The 23,295-nt window shown below is 48.6% G+C and overlaps 8 protein-coding genes across 8 annotated transcripts; 6 read left to right on the forward strand and 2 right to left on the reverse strand.

Moving 5' to 3' along the window:
• Positions 1 to 774: 774 nt before the first annotated feature.
• Positions 775 to 1,627, forward strand: TRV_04617 (uncharacterized protein; the record flags this gene model as incomplete). Its single annotated transcript, XM_003021220.1, has 2 exons — positions 775 to 1,233; positions 1,310 to 1,627. The coding sequence occupies 2 exons, from the start codon at positions 775 to 777 to the stop codon at positions 1,625 to 1,627; spliced, it is 777 nt and encodes a 258-aa protein (XP_003021266.1).
• Positions 1,628 to 1,776: 149 nt separating this feature from the next.
• TRV_04618 (uncharacterized protein) lies at positions 1,777 to 2,314 on the forward strand (the record flags this gene model as incomplete). The annotated part of the gene is made up of 2 exons (XM_003021221.1): positions 1,777 to 1,941; positions 1,970 to 2,314. 2 exons carry the CDS (start codon positions 1,777 to 1,779, stop codon positions 2,312 to 2,314), a joined length of 510 nt encoding a protein of 169 aa, XP_003021267.1.
• A 1,060-nt stretch (positions 2,315 to 3,374) lies between these two features.
• TRV_04619 (uncharacterized protein) lies at positions 3,375 to 8,750 on the forward strand (the record flags this gene model as incomplete). Its single annotated transcript, XM_003021222.1, has 1 exon — positions 3,375 to 8,750. One exon carries the CDS (start codon positions 3,375 to 3,377, stop codon positions 8,748 to 8,750), a length of 5,376 nt encoding a protein of 1,791 aa, XP_003021268.1.
• Positions 8,751 to 9,522: 772 nt separating this feature from the next.
• TRV_04620 (uncharacterized protein) lies at positions 9,523 to 12,288 on the forward strand (the record flags this gene model as incomplete). The annotated part of the gene is made up of 1 exon (XM_003021223.1): positions 9,523 to 12,288. One exon carries the CDS (start codon positions 9,523 to 9,525, stop codon positions 12,286 to 12,288), a length of 2,766 nt encoding a protein of 921 aa, XP_003021269.1.
• Positions 12,289 to 12,951: 663 nt separating this feature from the next.
• On the forward strand, positions 12,952 to 15,787 carry TRV_04621 (uncharacterized protein; the record flags this gene model as incomplete). The annotated part of the gene is made up of 2 exons (XM_003021224.1): positions 12,952 to 13,139; positions 13,207 to 15,787. 2 exons carry the CDS (start codon positions 12,952 to 12,954, stop codon positions 15,785 to 15,787), a joined length of 2,769 nt encoding a protein of 922 aa, XP_003021270.1.
• Positions 15,788 to 17,183: 1,396 nt separating this feature from the next.
• TRV_04622 (cholestenol delta-isomerase, putative) lies at positions 17,184 to 18,612 on the reverse strand (the record flags this gene model as incomplete). The annotated part of the gene is made up of 4 exons (XM_003021225.1): positions 17,184 to 17,645; positions 17,731 to 17,927; positions 17,965 to 18,300; positions 18,471 to 18,612. 4 exons carry the CDS (start codon positions 18,610 to 18,612, stop codon positions 17,184 to 17,186), a joined length of 1,137 nt encoding a protein of 378 aa, XP_003021271.1.
• Positions 18,613 to 19,012: 400 nt separating this feature from the next.
• TRV_04623 (uncharacterized protein) lies at positions 19,013 to 20,591 on the forward strand (the record flags this gene model as incomplete). The annotated part of the gene is made up of 2 exons (XM_003021226.1): positions 19,013 to 19,415; positions 19,486 to 20,591. The coding sequence occupies 2 exons, from the start codon at positions 19,013 to 19,015 to the stop codon at positions 20,589 to 20,591; spliced, it is 1,509 nt and encodes a 502-aa protein (XP_003021272.1).
• A 507-nt stretch (positions 20,592 to 21,098) lies between these two features.
• Positions 21,099 to 23,054, reverse strand: TRV_04624 (uncharacterized protein; the record flags this gene model as incomplete). The annotated part of the gene is made up of 1 exon (XM_003021227.1): positions 21,099 to 23,054. One exon carries the CDS (start codon positions 23,052 to 23,054, stop codon positions 21,099 to 21,101), a length of 1,956 nt encoding a protein of 651 aa, XP_003021273.1.
• Between the last annotated feature and the right edge of the window lie 241 nt (positions 23,055 to 23,295).

Consider the following 23,295-nt stretch of genomic DNA (forward strand, 5'->3'; position numbering starts at 1 on the left):
ACCCTGGATCTAGGCCTGATGTGATGGAACCTGTCGGGGTAGCAGTGCCATCAGCTGTGGACAGGGCAAGCCAGGTGTGCCTCGGTGGTTAGCCGGACATGGAGACGAACGGACCCACGGGTTCACTGTAACCACTATTAATATATCCATCTACTTAGCCGAATCCAGGAGTTTCATGAGTTAGTTAAGCTATATCTTGGGCTCGAGACTGGTCCTTGGGAGGCTAGTTTCTTCATAGCTGGAGAGACGGCCGGGAAGAGTGACATGACCATCTCGCCAATGCATCTCTTTGCAGTGAGTATTGACTGTAGTGACTACATCCCGCGACATGTAGTTATTTTCCAATTGTTTGAGCGTGTTTGCAGTGCGTGCTTTTACTTCATCTCTTAAGCCTTCGTGAGCAACGGACAAGCCACTGCAACAGTTACTTCGTACCGAGAGGAATGGAAGTGACGAGAAAGCAATCCTTGATATATTAGTCATCCACATCGCCTGCGGTTCGCTCACACTTTATCTGGGTTCCCGCGAGATTCTCGGCCTCTTAGTCCCGTGGGCCCAATATACTTAAACTGCGCTGAGTAATAACCTACTTTTGCCGTCACGCAATTTTGGCGGCCATCGTCAATCAACGACGTCATTTACGCAGACAACTTCTGCGTCATTCAGTGATGGCTATGGATGCGATTATAAAAGGGGCCTGTATTCTTCAGGCGCTTGAGATGCTGCTTGCTATCTCAACATAATGTCCTACAGGTCTGATAATACACAAATATCATGACTAGCATTATATCCAATATGCTGCAAATTCTATACCCCTATTGCTGCTCGCTATCCGGGTTGATATCGAATATGGACTGGGAAAAGATAGTATTAGTACTCGCTACGTCTTGGGTCACTCTTCGGCTCCTTGGCATCGGCCTCAATTTCGAACAGCTGTTCGACCTCCTGGGAATGGACTGCATATCCGATAGAATTCGTGCAGTAAAAGGATGGTTCCTTCTCCCAGAAAGTCGTGAGCAGCTGAAGTGGGTTGAAGAAATGAATAAAGAACGCGCCTATTACATCCTTCGGACGCAAAAATTCCTAGCCATCAAAGATCTGACTATTGAGCATGCTATCCAGCGGAAGCTAGACGTTCTCAGCAATCTGTGGAACACAGGCCCCAAAGACTGGAAACATAAACTACTGGAAATACGATACTATGAGTGGATTGACAGGAACCAGGAATTTGCCGTACGCGTAAGGAAGCCGGAAGGGCCCTTTATACGGCAATATGAACGCCTACAGGAGAGGAAACATAAAGCTCTAGCTGCCAATCCAACTAAATACCTCTCGCAGCCCCATCTGGTTGAGGAATGCAAGACAAGAGGCGGGTGCTGTGCGAGAGCATGCCAATGCTGTCTGCGGCCTCGAGGCCTGTATCCCGACAAGACGGTTTTATACTCCCACTGTACGACTGGATGTGGGTGTTGTATTTGGAATCGGGGATTCGTCCATATCGTTCAATCAGATGCCAGGAAGATTCCTAACTTTGTGGACTCTAGAAATTGGGAATACCCTATCGAAGAAAAGCCGTGGGAAACTACAGTGCTCTGAAGCTTTGAGCAGCTCTTTTCTTCGCTCCTAGATATCCTTATCTCTCTAGATAACCCCTCGGATAGCCCCTTAATATGATTCCTTTAACTAAGTCTGGCCCCTAAGGCTAAAATCCATCTTTACCCAAGGGGTTACCAGAAGGGGAGAGTGAGGGATAGAGGCTTCATTGCCCCTTTTCCCATGCAGCTCTCCCCTTTTTTTTCCTTTTTTTCCTTCTTTTGCTTTTCTGTTACTTTTCTGTTCTTAGAGAAAGGCCTAAAGCTTCTTCAGAGCCGCATCGCACTTGCCTCATGGTGCTCTGAGCGGGGGAGGACACGAAGTCCCAAAAAGGAAATACCACGAGGGGTAGTCGCGCCTTCCCTTCTCGTGGCAGGAGAAGTCGTCCTCCGCGTCTTCTTCTTCTTCTCTTCTTCTCTTCTCTTCTTCTTCTCTTCTTCTCTCCCCCGACCAAGACGAAGACGACGAAGACGACTACGACCACGACCACGACAACGAAGACGAGGACGAGAAAGAAGAAGTAGAAGAAGAAGAAGAAGAAGAAGAAGAAGAAGAAGAAGAAATGGCATTAACCACAGACGCCGCCGCCGCCAACCCGACAATTTCTTTGGCGGAAGCCATTGTTGCTGTGAGCTCGCAGTTTAACATATGGTCATTCTCCTTGCTGCTGGTGGTGATCTCACTCTGTTTTGGGAGGCTCGCTGAGATCCCTGTCAGGTAACTATTAACTTCTCCCTAAGATATTGTACCTCCATACTAACACTTATCTAGCTGGTTGAGGAAACCCTCCCAGCTGACAGGGAACAAGGCGGGCCTCCCAGCCGCGCAGCCACGGCCCCCTCCCTATACCGATCGTCCCCCTCGGCTCTAAGGGCCAACGCAGGAGCCCTCCGGGGCAAGAACGGCGTAGTAAGTAAAAATATTTACTTCTCTAATTGCTGGAGAAGTATAGAATTTAAGGGGAAGATATTATACTAAGAATGCCAACTTTTAGGAATTTTTTTTTCTTTTTCTTTCTTTTTTTTTTCTCTTTTCTTCCTTCTTTCTTTCCTTTCTTCTCTCTTATTTTAATTATTTTAATTTAATTTATTTTTTAATTTCTTCATTCATTATTCTATATATATAGGTATGTTGGTATGTGCTAGTTACTGGATCTCGGAGTTACCCCTGCTAGCCGCTCGATCTTAGCGCCTCGCTTGGCTTGTTTACATTTCTCCCCAACCTTGATAACTAAACACTGATACGTAGATACAGAACACTGAAAACACCGCAACCGCGACCATCTAACACCGTCGAAGCCGTCTGATCTCATCCAGCCAGTCTTTCTGTCTCCCCTCTTGTTGTTTGGCCGTCGATGCTCATGCATGTTGCCGTGAGTCCGCCTTTCTGCCCGACCCCCCGGCCCGTCTCAGCGTAACGAGTTAGTAACACGACACTGCATGACGGAGGTCAAACATCCTGGCCGCCAGCAGGCCTTGACCGTTATTCTTCTTTTCTAACACTTGATAGCTCGCCATCTCCCATCAAGGAGTCGCTCTCTCGCCCTCTCGCTCTCTGGACACTCCGTCAATCAGATCAAGGCATGCACAGCCCGTTTGTCCGCCATACCAACAAGTGGTATGTGTGTAAATAAACAAAAATCCGCCCGCCACCCACAGATTCACCACCACCACCACCGCCCACCACAGTCGACCTCTCGGCTGCTCTCTCCCACCCTCTCTCTCCCGAAGCCACAATATAATGGTACTGTTAACGTCAGATCTAACCTGCCGTATAGATAAATGCCCACTCCTCGTACCCCCCGTCGAACCCCCAACCGTGGGAGCGCGAGACCGGCCCAGTTTAAGGAGATTAAACCTCTCGATCTCGGTGAGGCCTTGGGGCCCCATGATTCAGCTACCGTGAGAGAAAAGGTTCGCAAGTGGCAGCAACTCGGTGGAGGGGCCGTGATAGCGCCAGATGTTGGGGCCGGCAGTGACGAGGACGAAAGCTCGTCAGGAGCCGCTAAGGTGAAGGAGCCAAAGCAAACACCAAATAAAAGCCCAGCGGCAAGCAAACGGCCTACTACGCCCAAGGACAAGACTACTCCAGAGCCTGAGCGGAAGACGAAGAGCCCTACCAAGACAAAGGTCACGCCGCGGACAACACCTCGGTCTACACCTAGAACTACACCTAAGAAACGAGTGGTCAGCGATGCCCACTGGCGACGGAATAGGTCTCCTCCTCCCAGCTCTAGTGCCCCCTCGTCTGCGCATGCTACCCCAACTAGACGTAAAGATGTGCTACAACGGTATGAGGAGGCCAAGGAAAAAGCAGCAAGGTCATCTGGCATCAAGGACAATGACGGAATTGCAGTCTATCCGGGGCCATTACGGGTTCCCGAAACTCTCAAGTCGACCTCTTCTGCGTGGAGTTCTGACGTAGGCTCCTCTGCTGGCGAAGGGACCCCAGACTACAGCGGCCACGAAAAGACTTCGCCCCAGAAACGTACGCCAAAGAGGACTCTGAGGCCGAACTATTGTGTCAACGATGACAGGCCTCGTCTAGGCTCACCTAGGAGGAAGATCCAATCTCCGGATATACCTCGAGCAAGCAGCCCACGGAAAAAATCTCTTTCGCCAAATCAGGCTGAATCTCCTCCAGAGCCAGCTCCTGCAAAGCCTGAACGAGCTGAACCGGTTCGAAGAAGTGAAATTAGGCCGCACAATCTGCTTTCGGGGAACATCATCTCTCAGGTCATAGATGAGTCTAAGAAGATGTTTGCGAGCATAAAACCCCCAGAGCCATCACCACCTCCCCAGCAACATCAGTCTCCTCCGGGACCGTCAGTGCCTCATGGATCTAAGGTCGAGGCCTGGTTATCATCTACAGCCAATGCTGATCCTTTTGTTGACGACAATACTTCAACCATCAGCGCGCCAGAGCCCTTGAGATCTTCGACTACCAGATCGTCCATCCCGCATAAAGAACACTCGGATAGTGAGTGTGAACACGAGAGCACGAAGAAACGTCCATCTCCTTCCTCAGACAGCAAAATACGGCCGGCCAAACCCGTTAGGGGAAAATACGACTATTCCGATGGAAGTGACAGTGACGAAACACATAGGGCCAAGTCCACTCCACGCAGAAGGGAGTCCAAGTCTGATATGTCGGTAGACAGTGTCACTGATTCCCAGCCTTCTACTTTAAACCGAGGAAAAGCATCTTCTAAATCGCGACGACACTTGAGCGCATCTACAGAGGCAGAGAGAATGTCTAAGCTGAGAGAGTCGGTCGAAGAAGCTCTGCAAGGGTCCAGCTTGGACAGGCCAATTTCTTCTGACGGATCTGAAGTCTCGGCAGTCGACCGTCCACCGCCTTTGATGCTAAAACGACCCTTCCCTAGTACTGGAGGCCATAGGCTCTCAACAATTGCATCTGTAGATACTTTAACTTCAAGCACCAATACCAGCACCACTGCCAGGGAGACATCAAGCCACCCCCTCACCCAGTCTGAACTGACCTCCCAGCTTGACGACGGGAACGATGATGCAGTCTCCGACTCCGAGAAGAGAGACAAATTTGACCCCAGCTCCTTACCAGGACCAACACAACCATTGAAGCGCCGACTAACCAAACATTCGGATCTCATGTCTGTCTTATCAATCCCTGGAGGCAGAAGCCGCAGCATACGGTCCGCGAGAAGCATCCGTACAAACAGGAGCCGTCTAGCCAATGCAACTGTGAGCGATATCATGCGGGAGCTCGCATCGGACGAAGTGAAGTATATGCGTGAATTGAGGACCCTGGTCGGCGGTGTTATTCCTGTGCTATTGACTTCAATCCTCTCTCGGGCGGATTCAGCTATTGCTGCCGGCCTGTTCCGACGTACAGCCGATCCAGCTGACCAGGAAAACTTCACTCGGCCCATTATAAACATGGGGGTTTCCCTGGAAAAACTCAAGGCGCTTCACAAACGGTTGCCACTGAACAACACAGACGCCCTCTTGTCGTGGGCCGTAAGTGCCCAAAAGGTGTATGCAGACTATTTGAGTGCCTGGAGACTCGGATTTCAGGATGTTATCGTTAACCTGGCACCCCCCGATCCAGAGGACCCCCTCAAGGCTGAAACCCAGAGCTTGTGCGCTGGTATGGCACAAGATGAAAATGGTGATGTGATAGATGGAGATGGGGAGAGGGTAGATGTTGCATTCTTACTGAAGAGACCCCTTGTCAGGTTGAAATATCTATCGAAGACTTTTAAAGGTCTAAACTACGTCCAGCCATCCCCCAAAGCAGGTGAAGTTGCAGAGACCTACCAGAAGCTAGTCACAGATGCTCGACGGAGAGCAAATGAAGAACGATCCAGACTTGAAGATGATGCTGCAGCGAGCATCGATGCATCCAGAGCTCGCGATATACATACTCTAGCCATTCTCAAGGATGTGGAGGTTAATCAGACTAGGAGGGTTCGTGCCCGCGACTTCTTTGACCTCTCCTTGCTACATTCCACAGGACAACAAATCGACTGCAGGGCCGAGTTACTACTCCGAGATAATGCACCTGGCGAAGCCCCTGGGGGTGATCTTTTTATTTGTGAGGTTGACGAGACGGACCGTTGGCTTCTGTTTCCCCCAATTGATTGTACCTGCATCTCAGCCAGGAACGGAGACGAACAGGGAGAAATCGTACTCATGGTTCGCGCATCTGCTGGAAATTCAACCGAATGGTACGAACTGTTGTCATTTATAACAGATGACGAGCAAATTGGTTTCGAATGGGTACAAATGATTGGCCTCAATCCTGTTCCGCCCAAGATAAATAGGTCTCTCAGCTTTGTTAATCGTGCAAAGGAGAGGAAGGAGAAACTGGCACAGGCACGTCAAGCCAGTCATAACGGTACCATTCCCATCCGCGATTACGACCCTTCTGAGGTTGATGTGCCCATTGGAGAGAAGGCTACTGTGGTTGGTGAAGATATTGGCCATAAAAAGGAATCCACCAGCAATAAACATGACACTGCTCCCCCAACGACACCCTCCCGCGGCCCAGGAGAGACCGTAGAATTAACAAGCAGCGTGTCACCATTAACACTAAAGAGGTCCAAAGCAAACCGGCGGTCGAAGTACGATTTTGCCTCACCTACCAGTCCAGCTTCCTCTGACATTCAGTCACCCAATAGGGAGTCGTCCAATAGACCATCCTCACCTTTGCTCTCTAAAGAAGACCGCCGCGGTCGTGATAGGACTCCATCGCCAACCTATAGTAGCGGATCCAAACAAGCAAAACGCCCGATTGCATCTCTGGTGCAACCTCACGGGCGCCGCTCCCTATCACCTGTCCCATCATTGGAATTCCCCACAATTCCGAAGCTGAGAAAGAGCTCGAAGGATTCGCCTCCTACTTCACCGAAGAATGTCCCCCTTCCCGCTTCTCCAGTTCAAAAGCCAGAGGATAAGGTTGAACAAAGCACGCCTAGCAAGGGGAGGAAGTCTCTTGCTAACGGCGAAAAGCCCGCTAGGGCATCCAGCGACGACCAAGTGTCCAGCGAGGACGCACCTATACCACCGCCACATAGTACCCCTAGCCCGGTGTCATCAAAACAACTCAAGAGCCCTGTTATCAGCCCGCCAGCACCCCCCTATGCACGTCACCGACGGACCTCATCACCACTTAAGCACGAGTACGCTCCCTCAACAGCCTCAGAGTCTTCTGGGTCAGATACAAGCTCTATTCATCGATATGATGTTGATTCATCGTCCGAAACTTCAGACGAGGAATTGGAGGACGATGATATCCCAACTCCTTTACCACCCATCACTCGCCGCCTTTCCAAGCGCGCACCACCGCTTGAGTCTGTGGATGTTACCCCTACAAATAGCCGACCAACTTCTGCGCACCGGTCCTCACCGAAATCTATCCATAGCTCTTCCGACCGGGCGTCCAAAACGATTGCATCAGTATTTTACTGGCACGACAAAGGATCATGGGAGCCACTTCACCTTAACGAATGTCATATCATTGTCTCTCCTGGTTTGATTGAAGCATTTGAGCTTGGTTCGAGCCACTCTAGACCATCTAGCCAAGGCAATGGATCGGCCCCTGAATCCACTCGACCATCTGGGCGACCTTTAGTTGCTCTTGAGCTTACCCCCTTGGTACCAATTCGGCGTGGAACAGCCATCGATATAAGCATTCGTTCTCCTCCCACTGCACGGTCCAAGGTTTCCTCTGGCAGCAATGTTATGTTCCGATCCCGCAACCCAGATGATTGTGACAAGCTCTACGGCCTGATCAACCACTCTCGTATTAACAACCCAACATACATTGCTTTGCAAAACGCTGTGCCTTACCCCAGCCAGCCTACTTCGATTTCAAGACAGAATTCTACCCGATCTACTAAGGGTGGCTGGTTCAGCTGGCATGGTGGTTTCTCGAAGAGTAGTTACCGCGCATCTACTGCACCACCTGCCTCCCTAGCAGCCGGAACAGAGAGTAGTGTTGGCACTATGTCCAGTGCTTTCTCTGCACTGAAACGTTTTGGAGCTGGAAGCAAAATGTTTAGCATCGCAAGATCAACACTTACCTCTCGCAACGGCCGTGACGACACAAGCTTATACACCTCTACCTCAACCGGCTCAGGATCAGGACGACGCATCTCTTCAACTAACCCGGAAACCGCAAAGATGGCAGCGGAGGGTGGAATCGGCTTGACAAATGCAAAAATACGTCTATACATCCGTGAATCAGCAGCGAAATGGCGAGATCTGGGAGCAGCAAGACTTACCATTCTGCCTGCAGACCCTACTCCTTCAAATACTCCCCCCAATCACCCTGACGACCAAGAACCAAGCGGCACCTCAAGCCCACCATCCGGCTCTGCTGGTGACCCTGCCGCTCTTTTGGCCGGTAGAACCGGTGCACCAGTCAAGGACGAAAAACGTATCCTGATAAAAAGCAAAATCAGTGGCGAGACTCTGGTCGACGCATGCTTGGGTGAAAGTGCCTTTGAGCGAGTCGCTAGAACTGGAATTGCAGTATCCATCTGGGAAGAATATGATGGAATTGCATCTGAAGGCGGTGTTGTTGGTGGATGCTTCAAAGTGTACATGATTCAGATGAAGGGTGAAGCAGAGGCTGCATATACCTTTGGCCTTGTCGGCAAGCTGAGATATTAACCGCCATATGTTATCTTCTGTTCTTCTCGCCCCGTTTTATGCATCTCTAATATTCGTGCTAGCGTGCTGTTATGTTCTATTTTCATATTTACTTGACTTGTTCATAGCATTATACCTCTGCTTAATTGTCACTCCCCTTCTCTATTTCACGCAAAGATGCACATACACAAGAATTTGAGTGGTTAGTTGTTAATTAGCGACGAATTCGACATTGCAGTTAATAGTCATATCAGTGAGGAATTACCTTCAGTCCTCATAGTTAGTATAATTACAGTTAATATCTATTTGGCATCACGAAACGTCACACAATGTAATAATATACCTTAGATATACTCCGGTGTAAGAATACCACAGTTAATACTTCGTCACAAATCGCCTAGTATTGGAAATAAAATTGACACGAGGTTTGTTGGTGTGGCTTCCTATCTGGGCAGGTACCGGGATGATGACATAAGCATTCACGAATAATTCCCTGAATGCTGGAACTTTGGAAGTGACGTCATAACTTTATTGTGCCAAGGAACATTCGTGAAGGCGCTGGACACGGCGCGAAACATCGACAAGGCTCACGATGCAGGCGGAATAAGCGCCCAAGGGGATATATATACACACGCATGCGAGTCTTTGTTTACAATTAACCACTTTTGCTAACAACTATCGTTTTCCAGGGTGCTTCTCAAGAAAACAAGCACACCAGCTCACACACACATATATATAACCGAAACAGCCCTAAACACACACATACTGGTTACCCCTCGACCCCACGGCCACGATGGCTCCCAGTCGTGAGTCGTTTACCGACAGGTCCTACAATGCTATAGAGAAGGCAGCAGACGAAGCAGAGGAGCATGGTCACCCACAAGTGGTGCCGGCTCACCTTGGTTACGTTCTCATGAACGGAGATGACGAGGAGGGGCGGGATGACGTCTCGATGTTCAAGCAGGTCATCGAGAAAGCCGGAGGAGACCCGGAAGCGATGACTCGGTACTTGAAGAAAGTCATCGTCCGACTACCCGCCCAGTTCCCGGCAGTCTCCCAAGTCTCCGTCTCTTCCGCCCTGAGCGAAGTCATGGCTGCTGCCTATAAGCTTTCAAAGAAACAGAAGGACTCTTACGTTGCAATCTACCACCTTATATCAGCGCTTGCGCAAGAAAGGTCTATCGAAGAGGGACTTAAGGAGGCTGGAGTCCCGTCTGCCAGCAAAATCGAAGAGGCCCTCACAGAAATACGCGGCTCGAAGAAGATTGACAGCAAAACCGCAGACTCGACAGATGGTGGAAACGAATGGCTAAAGAAGTTTACAGTTGACATGACCGCCCTAGCCAGGGAAGGAAAAATTGACCCCGTCATTGGGCGGGAGGAAGAAATGCGAAGAGTTATTCGCATTTTAAGCCGACGAACAAAGAATAACCCTGTCTTGGTTGGTGAGCCCGGTGTTGGAAAGACAACAGTTGTCGAGGGCCTGGCGAGACGTATCGTCAACTCAGACGTGCCAGCAAGCTTGGCCAAATGCAAGCTGTTATCCCTCGACATAGGCGGCCTTATCGCCGGTGCCTCATACCAGGGCCAGTTTGAGGAACGGATCAAAAACGTGCTGAAGGAAATTGAATCTTCAGACGTGACCATCATTCTTTTTATCGACGAAATTCACATGCTCATGGGCGCTGGCGCCTCGTCCTCCGGCGGAATGGATGCTGCCAACCTTTTGAAACCAATGCTCGCAAGAGGCCAGCTACACTGCATTGGAGCAACGACCCTTAATGAATACCAGAAGTATATCGAGAAGGACTCTGCTTTCGAACGCCGTTTCCAGCAGGTCCTGGTCGCCGAACCGACGGTTCCGGAGACCATATCCATTCTGCGAGGTCTCAAGGAGCGATATGAAGTACATCATGGAGTCAACATCCTAGACTCGGCCATCGTGTCCGCAGCGACACTCGCTGCTCGCTATCTCACCACACGACGACTTCCAGATTCCGCTGTTGACCTTATTGATGAAGCCGCTGCATCAGTAAGGGTAACCCGTGAATCCCAGCCAGAAGCCCTTGATCTATTGGAGAGACGGCATCGCCAACTTCAAATCGAAATCCACGCGCTGGAACGCGAACAGGATAAAGACTCCAAGGTGCGTCTGGAGAATGCGAAAAAGGAGGCCGAGGCCGTCAATGCGGAATTAATTCCACTTCGCGACAAGTACATGAAGGAAAAGGAGCTTAGCCAGACCATCCAAGAGGCCAAGATCAAGTTGGAGTCCCTCAAAGTACGACTCGACAGTGCAACGCGCTCAGGAGATACCCAAAGGGCCTCAGACCTGGCATACTATGCCATCCCCGACGTGGAAAAACGAATCAGCGCGCTGGAGAGTGCAAAAGCCAAAGCTGATGCAGCCCGCGTGAACGCCGGAGGAGATGATAACTCCCTTGTTGTGGATGCCGTCGGGCCTGATCAGATCAATGAAATTGTTGGGCGATGGACAGGAATCCCTGTTACTCGACTGAAGACAACTGAGAAGGACAAGCTGCTAAACATGGAGCAGCAGCTATCCAAAACCGTGATTGGCCAAAAGGAAGCTGTCAAGTCAGTGTCGAATGCTATTCGGCTGAAGAGATCAGGCCTTAGCAATCCAAACTCCCCTCCGAGCTTCCTGTTTTGCGGTCCATCGGGAACAGGAAAAACACTCTTAACCAAAGCCCTGGCTGAATTCTTGTTTGACGATCCAAATGCCATGATTCGCTTCGACATGTCCGAATATCAGGAACGGCATTCGCTCAGCAGGATGATTGGTGCTCCTCCGGGATACATCGGTCATGATGCTGGTGGTCAGTTGACCGATGGCTTAAGGCGTCGACCATTCTCAATTCTGCTATTTGATGAGGTCGAAAAGGCTGCAAAGGAGATTCTCACTGTCCTCCTACAGCTGATGGATGATGGTCGTATCACCGATGGCCAAGGTCGCATTATTGATGCCAAAAACTGTATTGTCGTCATGACCTCCAACCTGGGCGCAGAATACCTGAACCGCCCAACTCTTCCCGATGGCTCAATCGATCCAACCACCAGACAATTGGTCATGGGTGCATTGAGCGACTACTTCCTCCCCGAGTTCCTTAACCGCATTTCAAGCACCGTCATCTTCAACCGACTTCCGAAGCGCGAGATCCGCAAGATCGTGGATGTCCGACTGGCTGAGATCCAGAAACGACTTGACAGCAACGGTCGTAGGGTGAAGATTATGTGCTCGCCCGAGGTCAAGGACTACCTTGGCAAGGCAGGTTATTCACCCGCATACGGTGCTCGACCATTGGCCCGTATAATCGAGAAAGAGCTTTTGAATAACCTAGCCGTTTTCATCTTGCGAGGAAGCATCAAAGAGGGAGAGGTTGCTCGGGTTGTGATGCATAATGGAAAAGTCACGATTGTCCCCAACCATAAGGATGACTATCCAGATAAAATGGACACTTCTTCTGATGACGAGGACTATGATACCGAGGATGACGATGAGGATGAGGAAGGTGATGCCGAAGGGCTCTACAAGTGAGCCTAATCCGTTTTGGCAAGATGGCTATCCAGTTTCATTTCACTGCTGATTCGTTTCTTTTCTTTTCTTTTCTTTTCTGTTTTTGATATGATATTGTCACGATATGCATGCTTTTCCTTTGACTATTTGGGTTACCTGGAACTTTGATTTGATTTTCAATACACAAAAAGCCTTCTTCATTTGAACGTTAGCACGCACTCATAAAGTTGCGATATATACCCGAAATTTCATATATGCTTACTTTCATAATCCGCTCCGTTGAATACTTATGTTTTTTTTTATTTTTTTTTAGCATATAAGTAGTGGGTAGAATTTGAAAAAAAGTTGATCAAGACCATATGAAGTGCCTCCAGAATGCTCTATAGAAGTAGGTACGCAGAAACTGTAATTTGAGCAATAAGTTTTCAGATGAGTGAGACTTCAGTATGGAGTCGCTAACTAGAGCATGATCCATCCTTCCAGCGATATTCCGTAATTTTGAATACAGCAAAAGATAAAGTTTTGGACAACCAAATGATCACGTGATAGCGCGTCTGCCTAGGTACCTTGACGCGTGTAACGCTTAAATTAATACTTTGGACTCCGCGAACATCGACGGCATCAGCTTCATGTTATTTATACATTAGGTGGCAGACCAGGCAAACTACTTGATATGCTGGTGCAATGTCATTTAAGCCATTCCGTCCCCCACTTCCCAGAAAGCCACAACCCTCGACCACAACTGCCACAGCGCGCGTGCCTTCAATCCCCGAAGAGCCTTTGCGTAAACGAAGGCGGGTGAACACCTGTGGTGATGGGGACAAGGAGGTAGTAGAAACTTGCGATAATGAGACATACTACAGCGTGCTTTGGTAAGTATATTATTATCTCTATTGTATTGACTTAATTATGTGAAGCTAACGACTGAGATATTCTTAGGCGCAAACCTACAGCTAAGAAGAATAAAACTTGGGATGGAGACGGGATCATCATTATTAGGGGCGACTATGGATACCTACAAGATATATCTGGGCGGGAAATGGGCAAGATTATGCTGAGATCTAGCCTGGAACCTGGAACCTCATTGTCTATAAGTGGCAAGGATGTCGAGGTGGAGTCGGTGCTTAGCCAGAAGGAATTCCTTTCTACTTCAAACGGAACACAGAAAGACAGCATTGAAAAAAGGAACAACATTGCAAATACTCCATCCCATCACTCTCGCCTTCCTTCTAATACAGTCTCGAAACCCGGAATGAAAATTTCGCTGAATGATTTGAAGACACAAAAACCCCTTAATGTGTCTGCACCGCGGAGTTATGCCACCAATAGCTCTTTTAAGAACCCTTTGAAGCAGTCTACCGTGTTACCGCCAGGATCGAGCGGGCAGATAACCCCTAGACATGACCCTACTCTACCTGGCGCTGTGGTAATGAAAAGGCCTAGCTCAGTCCCCGCTGGCAAACAGATAGTAGATGTCGTCGTTGACCCGATTCTAGGAAAACATCTCAGGGAGCACCAGAGGGAGGGTGTTAAGTTCCTTTATGAGTGTGTTATGGGGCTGCGGCATTTCAATGGCGAAGGAGCTATTCTAGCCGACGAAATGGGCCTGGGGAAAACGCTGCAAACAATAGCCTTAATTTGGACCCTACTGAAGCAGAATCCCATTTATGGTTCTCAGCCAGTAATCAAGAAGGCTCTAATTGCCTGCCCGGTTACCCTTATTAACAACTGGAAAAAAGAATTTAAGAAATGGCTAGGCAGTGATAGAATTGGGGTATTTGTTGCTGATGGTAAGGGAAATCTGTTATCGGATTTTACAATGGGACGAAGCTATAGTGTTATGATCATTGGTTATGAGAGGCTACGCTCTGTGCAAGACCAGCTTACAAAAGGACCTGGAATAGACCTTGTTGTTGCTGACGAGGGACATCGATTGAAAACTGTGCAAAACAAGAGTGCTCAGGCCATTCAATCTCTAAACACTACACGCCGAATTATTCTTTCTGGGACACCAATCCAGAACGAATTGAGCGAGTTCTTTGCTATGGTGGATTTTGTCAACCCTGCCCTCCTAGGAACGTTTAAGTCATTTATGAGGGATTTTGAAGGCCCAATTGTTGGAGCTAGACAGCCAAATGCTCCTAAGAAGGTCATCGAAAAGGGGAAGGCTAGAAGTGAAGAACTGGCGGAGTTGACGTCTCCGTTTATCCTCCGCCGGACAGCTGATATCCTTTCAAAACATTTGCCGCCAAAAACAGAGTACATATTATTCTGCAATCCTACTTCTGCGCAGAGAAGTGTATACCATCACGTTCTCGCCTCTCCTATGTTCCAATCTGTGTTGAGAAACTCTGAAAGTGCTTTACAACTTATCACTATTCTGAAGAAAGTATGCAACAGCCCCTCGTTGCTTAAGCCGAAGGTAGAGGATAATGGCAAAGGTGAAGACACATCAATGAGTGCTTTATTATCCTCTCTCCCGCCGAATATCCATCGCTCTCTTGCCGCGGGTTCTAGCGGGAAGATCAGAGTTCTCGATCAATTACTCTATAACCTACAGAGTAAGACGAAAGAGAAAGTCGTCCTGGTGTCCAATTATACTTCTACGTTGAACCTGCTAGCAAATCTCCTGACTTCGCTAGACCTCCCATTCTTGCGTCTAGATGGTTCTACACCTGCCACGAAACGTCAGGCTCTGGTAGAGGATTTCAACCGCTCTCCGTCTTCATCTTGTTTTGCATTCTTACTTTCCGCAAAAGCAGGGGGTACAGGGCTGAACCTCATCGGAGCCAGCAGGCTTGTACTTTTCGACGTGGACTGGAACCCAGCAACTGACATCCAGGCAATGGCAAGGATTCATCGAGATGGCCAGAAGCGACACTGCCATATCTACCGTCTGTTACTCAAAGGTGGAATAGAAGAGAAGATCTGGCAGAGACAAGTGACAAAGCTTGGTTTGGCAGATAGTGTTATGGGCCAAAAGGGTGGCATAGCCCATTTTTCACAGGAGGAATTGAAAGATTTATTCCGTCTGGATGAGATCTCCAAGTGCCAAACTCACGAATTATTAGGATGCAAGTGTGGTGGTCTGGGAGAAATATCTAAGGAAATCAAGGAGGAAGACAACCTTTCTGCAGAATCAACCTCCGTTTCTTCTTCCGAGGATGAGGACCACGAGCTGGAGGATTCAGATGACGAGTTCCCTGATCTTCCCAAGCTGATGAAAGCGTCGGAACTCAAGATATCTGAAGCACCTCAACCTTTATCTAAACGGCAGAAAGCATACGAGAGAGCCAAAAAGCGTTTCTTAATGCAATACTCCCATATTGATACTACCTTGTTGAGCACCGGAGGAGAACAAGATGTTGACGGAGACGAGGCCGTTTGTGATACAAACACAAGTATTGAAGCAAGTATCGGCGACGAAGTTCTATTGTCGTTGCTAAAAGAAGAGAAAAGTGGGGTGGGATATCTTTTTAAGAAGAATGGCTTTGCGAATGCTCCATTGCTCGTTGATTAGAGACCGAGGACTGGGCTGGTTGCATTAAAGTAAATAGAGAATATAGAGAGAAAAAATATATTAATGATACCAGAATTTATATCTATAGGTTTATTTCCCTTTTTATCTTTTTACGTGAATTTTTTATCAAATGCTTGATATTGATAATTGTCATCAAAAGGAAGTTGACGTCGCCTTTATTAAAGGGCGCATATATTTAGTTACAATACGTCATAGTGACCGTTGGATAAATGCAAATAAACTATTTTTAGTTCCTCTTCATTCGCCAATCATGATTCTCATAAAATAATGAAATTCGTAATTAGTGTTGCTGATTGGATGAACTATTTTTATTTTAAAGCTTAAAGTTTAATTGAAGCCCGGCCAAACTGACTGCGAACAAAAACACCAAAAATACCTACGATGCTTTCTTCCGCCGAGTTGTTGCCCCGGGTTGTGGAATAGCTGGACCATGACGAGTGAACAAACATTGCAGATTGTATTTTACACCTATCCAATATTAATGATTGAAATTATGAATAACTAACCAGCGAGCGCTACCAGCTATGAAGTATATTAGGTATAGAATATAGATTGAGTAACAGTCATGCAATCAGCACCATGGTCTAGATGCGTAATGGGAAGAATATCTGCGGCAAGTCCACGGATAACCACATAACCATTATTACTTTAGTTCATAATTTCTGCTAGGGTGTACTGGTGGGAATAAACAATATGCAGAGATTTGGTCCACACTTTATACATAATGTGCATGAGGGCCGAAGTAATGGTAGGCCTTGACTCTGCATAGGAACTACACTCCTACATACTTTAACTAGTTATTTAGCTTATTTACGTCCAACTAATCATATTTTGGGTTTAGTAACGGGGTTAACATTATATATCTGGTGTATAGGTAAGTATATGCCTGCGACTCGGATTTCATAGGTGTTACCCCTGAGTTGTAGTACTTAACCAGGCAGGAAATATTTATTCTAGGATTGGCAGTCTTGGGGAGTAACTAATAGTAGTAGTCTACTGTTCCTTTACTCGTGGTGCACGACGCCAATCCCCGTAGCTGGCAAATGTTGTATTAATACAAATTGATGTCCCTGGATGTCCGTAGATAGGAGTTGGGAGTTGACGCTTACTTGGCCAGCAGCCGGCCCAAATGGCCAGTTCTGAACGCGGCAATTAAGATGGCCAAAATTATGGCCACAAAGTTGTAAACATTTGAGGCCTGGATGGCCCTGGCCATCAATGAGGGTTGGGGAGGGGGAGGAAGGTTCGATGCTACCCATGGTTCTTCCTAAGGGGCGTTAGTTAGAGACTTCATACAAAGCGCCATATGTTCTATGTGGTTTATGGTGCATGATCTATCTAGAAGGTAGCGTCCGGTCTAATTACAATTGCATATCTATTCGCGAAGGAGGCTGAATATGTCTGTTGAACATGGTGCTCGTAAGACGGTCGTGGAGTCCATCAAATAAGATTGAGTAGAAGACGGAGATATCACTGGGTTTTGCGGTTGATGGTAGCGGCCTTCATGTACTGGATCGATTTGGTAATGATGCCTATGCTCTGGCACATGTAGTCTGTCACAATCAGTATGGATACTTGAGAGACCGGTAGGAGTCGACTTACAGGCAGGCACAACGATCCAGATGGCGTTCATAGTGAAATAGTAAAACCAAAAGTAGTATCCCTCTGGCCGGCAGTAGCTGACCTGGTGGAAGTAGTGGTCGAACATGCTAGTAGCATAGTAGAGGATGTCTCCGTATATCTGGCCCAGGGAGACAATCACCTGGAAGGAATGGCGCAGAGGGTGGTCGACGGTAATAAGATATACGAGCAGGAAGCACAATGGGCCCCAGCAAACCTATTCTTCATCAGCTTCATGCCCTAGCAACCAGGACCTCTTCCTTTCTTCCTTTTAAATAGGGGTTAAGGTTATCGAGTCTCACCGCAGTAATGGTCTCCATGCACAGCACGAACGGGTCTGAGGTGAGGTACCGCGAGTCCGAGAGAGAGTATTCCTTCCACAGCTGGCCAAAAAAGTCCTGCGCCGGTGCCATTCGAGTGTGGTTATACACAAAGTAGCCCTCGAAGAAGAAATGGATGCTACCGCCTGGTCTACCGTTAGCAGCCAAATCTCTCATTTCTAAACACCAGCACCGGCACAGGGACAAGCTACTCACTCAGGACAAACCACAGGATGGCCACCTTGTCGCCCATCTTCAGGCTGGGGCGAGCAACAGAGACCACCGCCAGCGTCAGCAGAAGCAGCGCGCCCCATCCTCCAAGAAAAGCGCATACCAGCGTCGGGACGTCCCAGTCGTTGGCCAGGTATCCGACCACTTTGGCGTCTAGCGGGTAGTATGGGTGTGCAGGCTCCATGGCAGCTCTCTCGTCTCTCGTCTCTCGTCTCTCGCTCTTCTCGGTCAACCTCTGCCCGGTGAAGGTGAATTGGTGTCGTGGTTGAGATGTTGAAGCTGCGAAAAAGCAGAAAAAAGGAGAAAATCTGAATAGGGCAACTAAAGTTTGGGTGATAACTAGTGCCGGTCACCACCACAACCACCACCACCACAACGGTAACTGCAACGACAACGACGTATACAGACACAGACAACGAGACGAGACAACAGCGGTCATCGAGACTGTGAGTGACTCTGGCGGCACGGAGCCATGCCCTCAGACAGCAGACCGGCGGGGATGGACTTGGCCTTCGACTCGCCCGGCGCTCCCCCAGGCATCGCGGCCTTGTTCCTGATCCGCTTTGACATCAGAGCCGGGTAAAGCCCCCAGCTGTTCTTTGCTGCCTCTTCTGCTTCTCTAGCTAACTGCATGTGTTTAACGGCAGATATACGATTGCCTGGAAGAAGACTGCTTCCGAGAGTACGTTTGACCCTCCCCTTGCCGCAGTGTTCACTGCTGACAGACGGCGTCCAGTTGTACTCGAGAATGCGGTGGAATTCAAATCTCTACCCTCTGGCGCACACAACGTCAAGGAGGATCTAGTGTACGTGTTTAGACGCTCCTGGGGGAGGGTACGCTGCCAGTCGAATACTTATACTGGGTAGATACTTTGTCCATGATCGATACATAGGCCTCAGTGCCTTTATCAACCAACCCGCGGGGGAGGCCGAGCGCAATGCGATTATGCTCTCAGTAGGGATACTTGCGCCTTTGAGCCATGGTAGGCTCGGGAGAAGCTGGAAGCATGCTGCGGGGCTTAAAGAACTTGCCATGTACGCTTTCTCATTGCTCTTCCGGACTATCATCCGATGGAGACTCCTTGCTGACCTTCGTGATAGACAACTAGCAACAGACCCGGACGACACCCAGCCATTGGCCAGCTATTGGGACAAGCATCAATTAAGAGACAGTGAGGGCAGTTCACCGCCCGAGTCACCATTGGAATCCATGTCCCATCCTAAACCAACCTCTGTGCCGCCTGCCAAACGTCGACAGCGCGCTCTAAGTGATGCGACGGCGCTCATATCAAGTCGCACACTCCCGTCATATCACCCTGCATTGACTCTGCCGGACTTTCTAGAGACATTCGGACCCTTGATATTCCCATTATATCGTGCAGCTCTCTTGCGGAAACGCATAGTCTTCCTTGGTGATGCTCCGGTCGAGTCCTCTTGTAATTTTAGTACGTTTACCCCTTGAACATACTCACACCCATGAGTGACAAGTGAACTAACTTCAACCAGTATATAACATATCCCTACTATCATCCCTTCCTCAGAACTTACTATCCCTCCTTCCCTCCACCAAAGATATACCCAGTCTCCGACCACGACCTCTATTCAATATTGGCATACACGACATGGCCCAGCTGTCCGCTCTATCCAGCACTGACCCATGCTGGCTAGCTTGTTCTAGTGACCGCGTTCTCGGGTTACGGCCAGAACTTTACGATGTCCTCGTTACCCTTCCGCCAGACTATTCCAGGCAAGCACCTGAAAGAATATATCCCAAAATGTCCCTTTCCCCTCCAGCTGCTGCAGGCCAGCAAAAGGACCCAAAAGCAAAACCTACTCCCATAAAAGCTACACAACGAGATAGCCGTCGATTCATAACATTACGAGATGGACTCAGAGAGTTCTCGCGGCTAGGCGAGATATCTGGTCCTGACAGAGAAGACTCAGATAACGCGTCCACTTTTTCATCAAGTTCCCTTGTTGAACCGATCTCATGGCCTTTACTAGCGTATACATCTTTCATATGGTGGGCATCTGCTGGAGAAAAAGGCGCAGGACCATCAGACGAAGAGGCAGAACAAGATGCAGAGCTTCTCCAGATATCCAGTGACGACACAGAGGCTGTAGACGACCATTCAAACCCGAATTCGCTCCGCCGCCGAGAGTCAATGGTCATACCAGATGCGAATAATACGTCTCAGGAAATAGCTATAATAACCTACTTTAGACGATTGACCACCCAGATATTCACTATCTTATTCGACATCATCACTCGCCAGACTGAAGAAGATTTGGACGAATCTCCTGACCTCAGCAACCAGAGCGAAACGTCCTCACTTCGCCGCTACCGTGATAATGAGGGCGGAGAGCAGGAGGATGACGAACAGAATTCTTCTACGCTTGTAGGCGAACATGATGATCAGCCGCTCTTGCGTACACCAGACGAAGAAGAAGGCGTTATCACGATTACTTCCTCGGATATAACCAACATGGGCCTTGATGCCTGGAGTCATGCCGATAAAGTCTTCGTTGTAGAGCTGGTGAATGTATGGTGGGGGCGGAAAGCCCAGGTTGAGGGATCTCATATCCAATGCTGTGGTGTAAGAATCATATAACTAGGTGGAAAGTCTTGTATAGTTTGGTATATTTACTTATGATGCATATCAACTATTACTTTCAGAGCATATCTGTTGTTACTTCTGTTCTCTAGCCTTAATGTTGACCAAAATGGTGAAGTTATCACAGAGATATCAAATAACATATAGCTATATGATAGATTTAAAGAAGAAACTAATCTATCAAGGCCTATATATTCCCATAACTCCAATTTTGTTCGACGAGATAGAGCGCTAGATAAAGGAAAACGGGCTCGAAAACTTAGGTCATGGCATATGCATCGTAAAAAGGGGGGAAAGAATGGTGAATGCAACGCTATGAGTGAGGTGGAAAGACATCAAAAACTAAACCATTAAGAGGGGTACTACTTTCAAATATAATGCACGCACTTGCTGCAATGAGTATGCATAGTGGATAAAAAATTCGGATAAAACCTGCGAGATATAAAGTCCTTGGACTCCGGAGGCTAATGATGCCTTTGGACTGTTGCCTTTGGATACTGAACTCTAGTATCCATGGCCGGCAGCAGAAAGCCCACGGCGGCCAGGTTTAGCACGGTTGATCGTACCTTCAGCTCTTGACAGGCTTCTTACTCCGTTTCTGGGGGTTGAGGCTCCACTGACGACACGGGGACGATGGCTCGCATCGTTTGCGCTGGCAGACCGTTTAAGGGCACTTTGTGTACGGCCACGTCGTGCTCGAATCTGAGCTAGGGCCTCTTCACGACTAATGGGAGTACCGGGAAGCTTTGCAGATAAATCGGCTGACGGTTTTTCGGAATTAAGCGGGACCGTCTTTGTGGTTGTGATTGTTTCAACTTCAACTGTGGTGTTGTTTTGACGCTGGCGTTGTTCCAAGGGGAGAGGCGTCACGTAGCGTTTCCGAGAGTTCGTATCAGCAGGCTGCTCCTGGATATGCGATCGTGAAGATGGAGGCTGATGATGAGAGGCCTCTAATGCTGCAACTGGCAGTGGCTCTTGAGTTCTCTTCTTTGGTTCACCCAAGCTTGGAGTCGGAATGGGGTCGTCATGAAGAGATCGCCTTAACTTTGGAGGTGGATCTGCATTGTTCACTGGAGGACGAATATTTGGCTGTTCACGTCGCATGGTCTCTGTTTTGCGTACTGGGGATGGGACTGTTTTGAAAGTTCCGGTATCTGGACAGAAGACAACATCGGGTTCGACGGGGGCCTCATCGCTTGCAGGGTCAGGTTCAGGACAGTCAACATTATCACCTTCCGGAGTAGGAGATCTTTGAGCTATCTGTAACTGCGGCGACGGCTTCCTGGCAGGCGGTGGACTGGGTATATTTGCAACTGCCTTTTTCTCTTGATTCTCAGCAGGACTTATCTTTTCCCAACCTAAGTCATGCACATATTTAACCCCTTGTCGTTCCGCAATCCTGCAAGAACACCGTTTAAATTGACATTCTAGCTTCAAGAAGTCAATCATATCCTCTGCGCGTCTTCGCATTAGCTTCTCCCAACGCAAATCCTCTTCAAGCTCCAATGTTATTTCCCTTTCATTATCCATTAGCTTCAAAGGCTCATCCTCCTGCTCAAATGGTACCATGTCGCGGCCAGGCGTTAATTTCGTGGGTGATTTCAAGCTAGACCGGAAGTCAGGCTGGTGTTGAGCGCTCTTTTTCCGGACAGGTGACATCTGATCCCTTGAATCAGGCTGGCCACGCTTTTTCCCTCTCAACGCTGGGCTTCCTGACATGAGATTTATGCTTGACCTTTGCACTCTGCTTCGCGGTGTTTCTCCTCGCATCATTTCTGCTTGCGCCTCAAGAATATCTGACTGGTTATCCGTCTCGAAAGCCCTTATTTGTTCCTTTAGCACTTCATTTTTCTCTGTCAAACCTGCCAAAGCATACGCGCGTTCAAATGCCTCTTGTCTAGCTTTGTCCTTGGCTTCTCGTTCAGCCTTGACCTCATCCTTGAGGTTCTTGATCTCTCCTCGGGAGGACTTCAATTCCTCTTGTGCCTTGACCAAATTGGAGCCGGCACGAAACGCTTCTTTCCTGGCACGCCGTATCTCCTTTTCAAACAGTGTTCGCTCTTGTGACTGTCGTTCTTTGAATGTGTGTAGCTCCTCGAGTAATGACTCGAGCCGTTCACTCACTCGTCTTTCCCGTTGCCTTGCCTCGTTCAACTCCTCAGTTGTTGCTTTCAATGCTTCTTCGGCTTCCTCGCGGCCCAATATCGCTCTTTGCAAAGCGGCATGTGTGGTCGATGACGAGGGCAGCGGCGCGGGGCTGCTGGGGCTCGCAAGTCTGTTGAGAAACGCAACTTTGGACTGGACATCGACAGAGTGCCTGTCCGATTTGGATTGCAGATACGCCAGATCCGAAGGCACCGGTGATGCTCTGTTCATTGTCTGCTGGTTGATGCGACGCGGTGATAGCGGATGAAGGGGGGAGCCCGTATCTCGAGTGTACTTCAGCGACGACGACTCCATGGCGCATTGACTGTCTCCTGGGAAGCAGGTTGTAGTATGTCACTCCCTGAAGTTGTGTCCCACCTCGCTGTCGGCGGTGTCTCCTGTCAGTCGCCTGTCTGTCCAATGTGTGGTGTGTGATGATGTGATGTCTGGGTTTCTGTGTGTTTCTTGGATCCTTGTTTATTTCGACAAAAGAAAAGTTTTGTTGCCCCGAGCAACGTGTATTATATAATCACAATATCACGTGAATGCTTATATC

This window comes from Trichophyton verrucosum (assembly GCF_000151505.1).
Source record: "Trichophyton verrucosum HKI 0517 chromosome Unknown contig00358_1.f1.exp, whole genome shotgun sequence".
NCBI classification, from domain to species: Eukaryota; Fungi; Ascomycota; class Eurotiomycetes; order Onygenales; family Arthrodermataceae; genus Trichophyton; species Trichophyton verrucosum.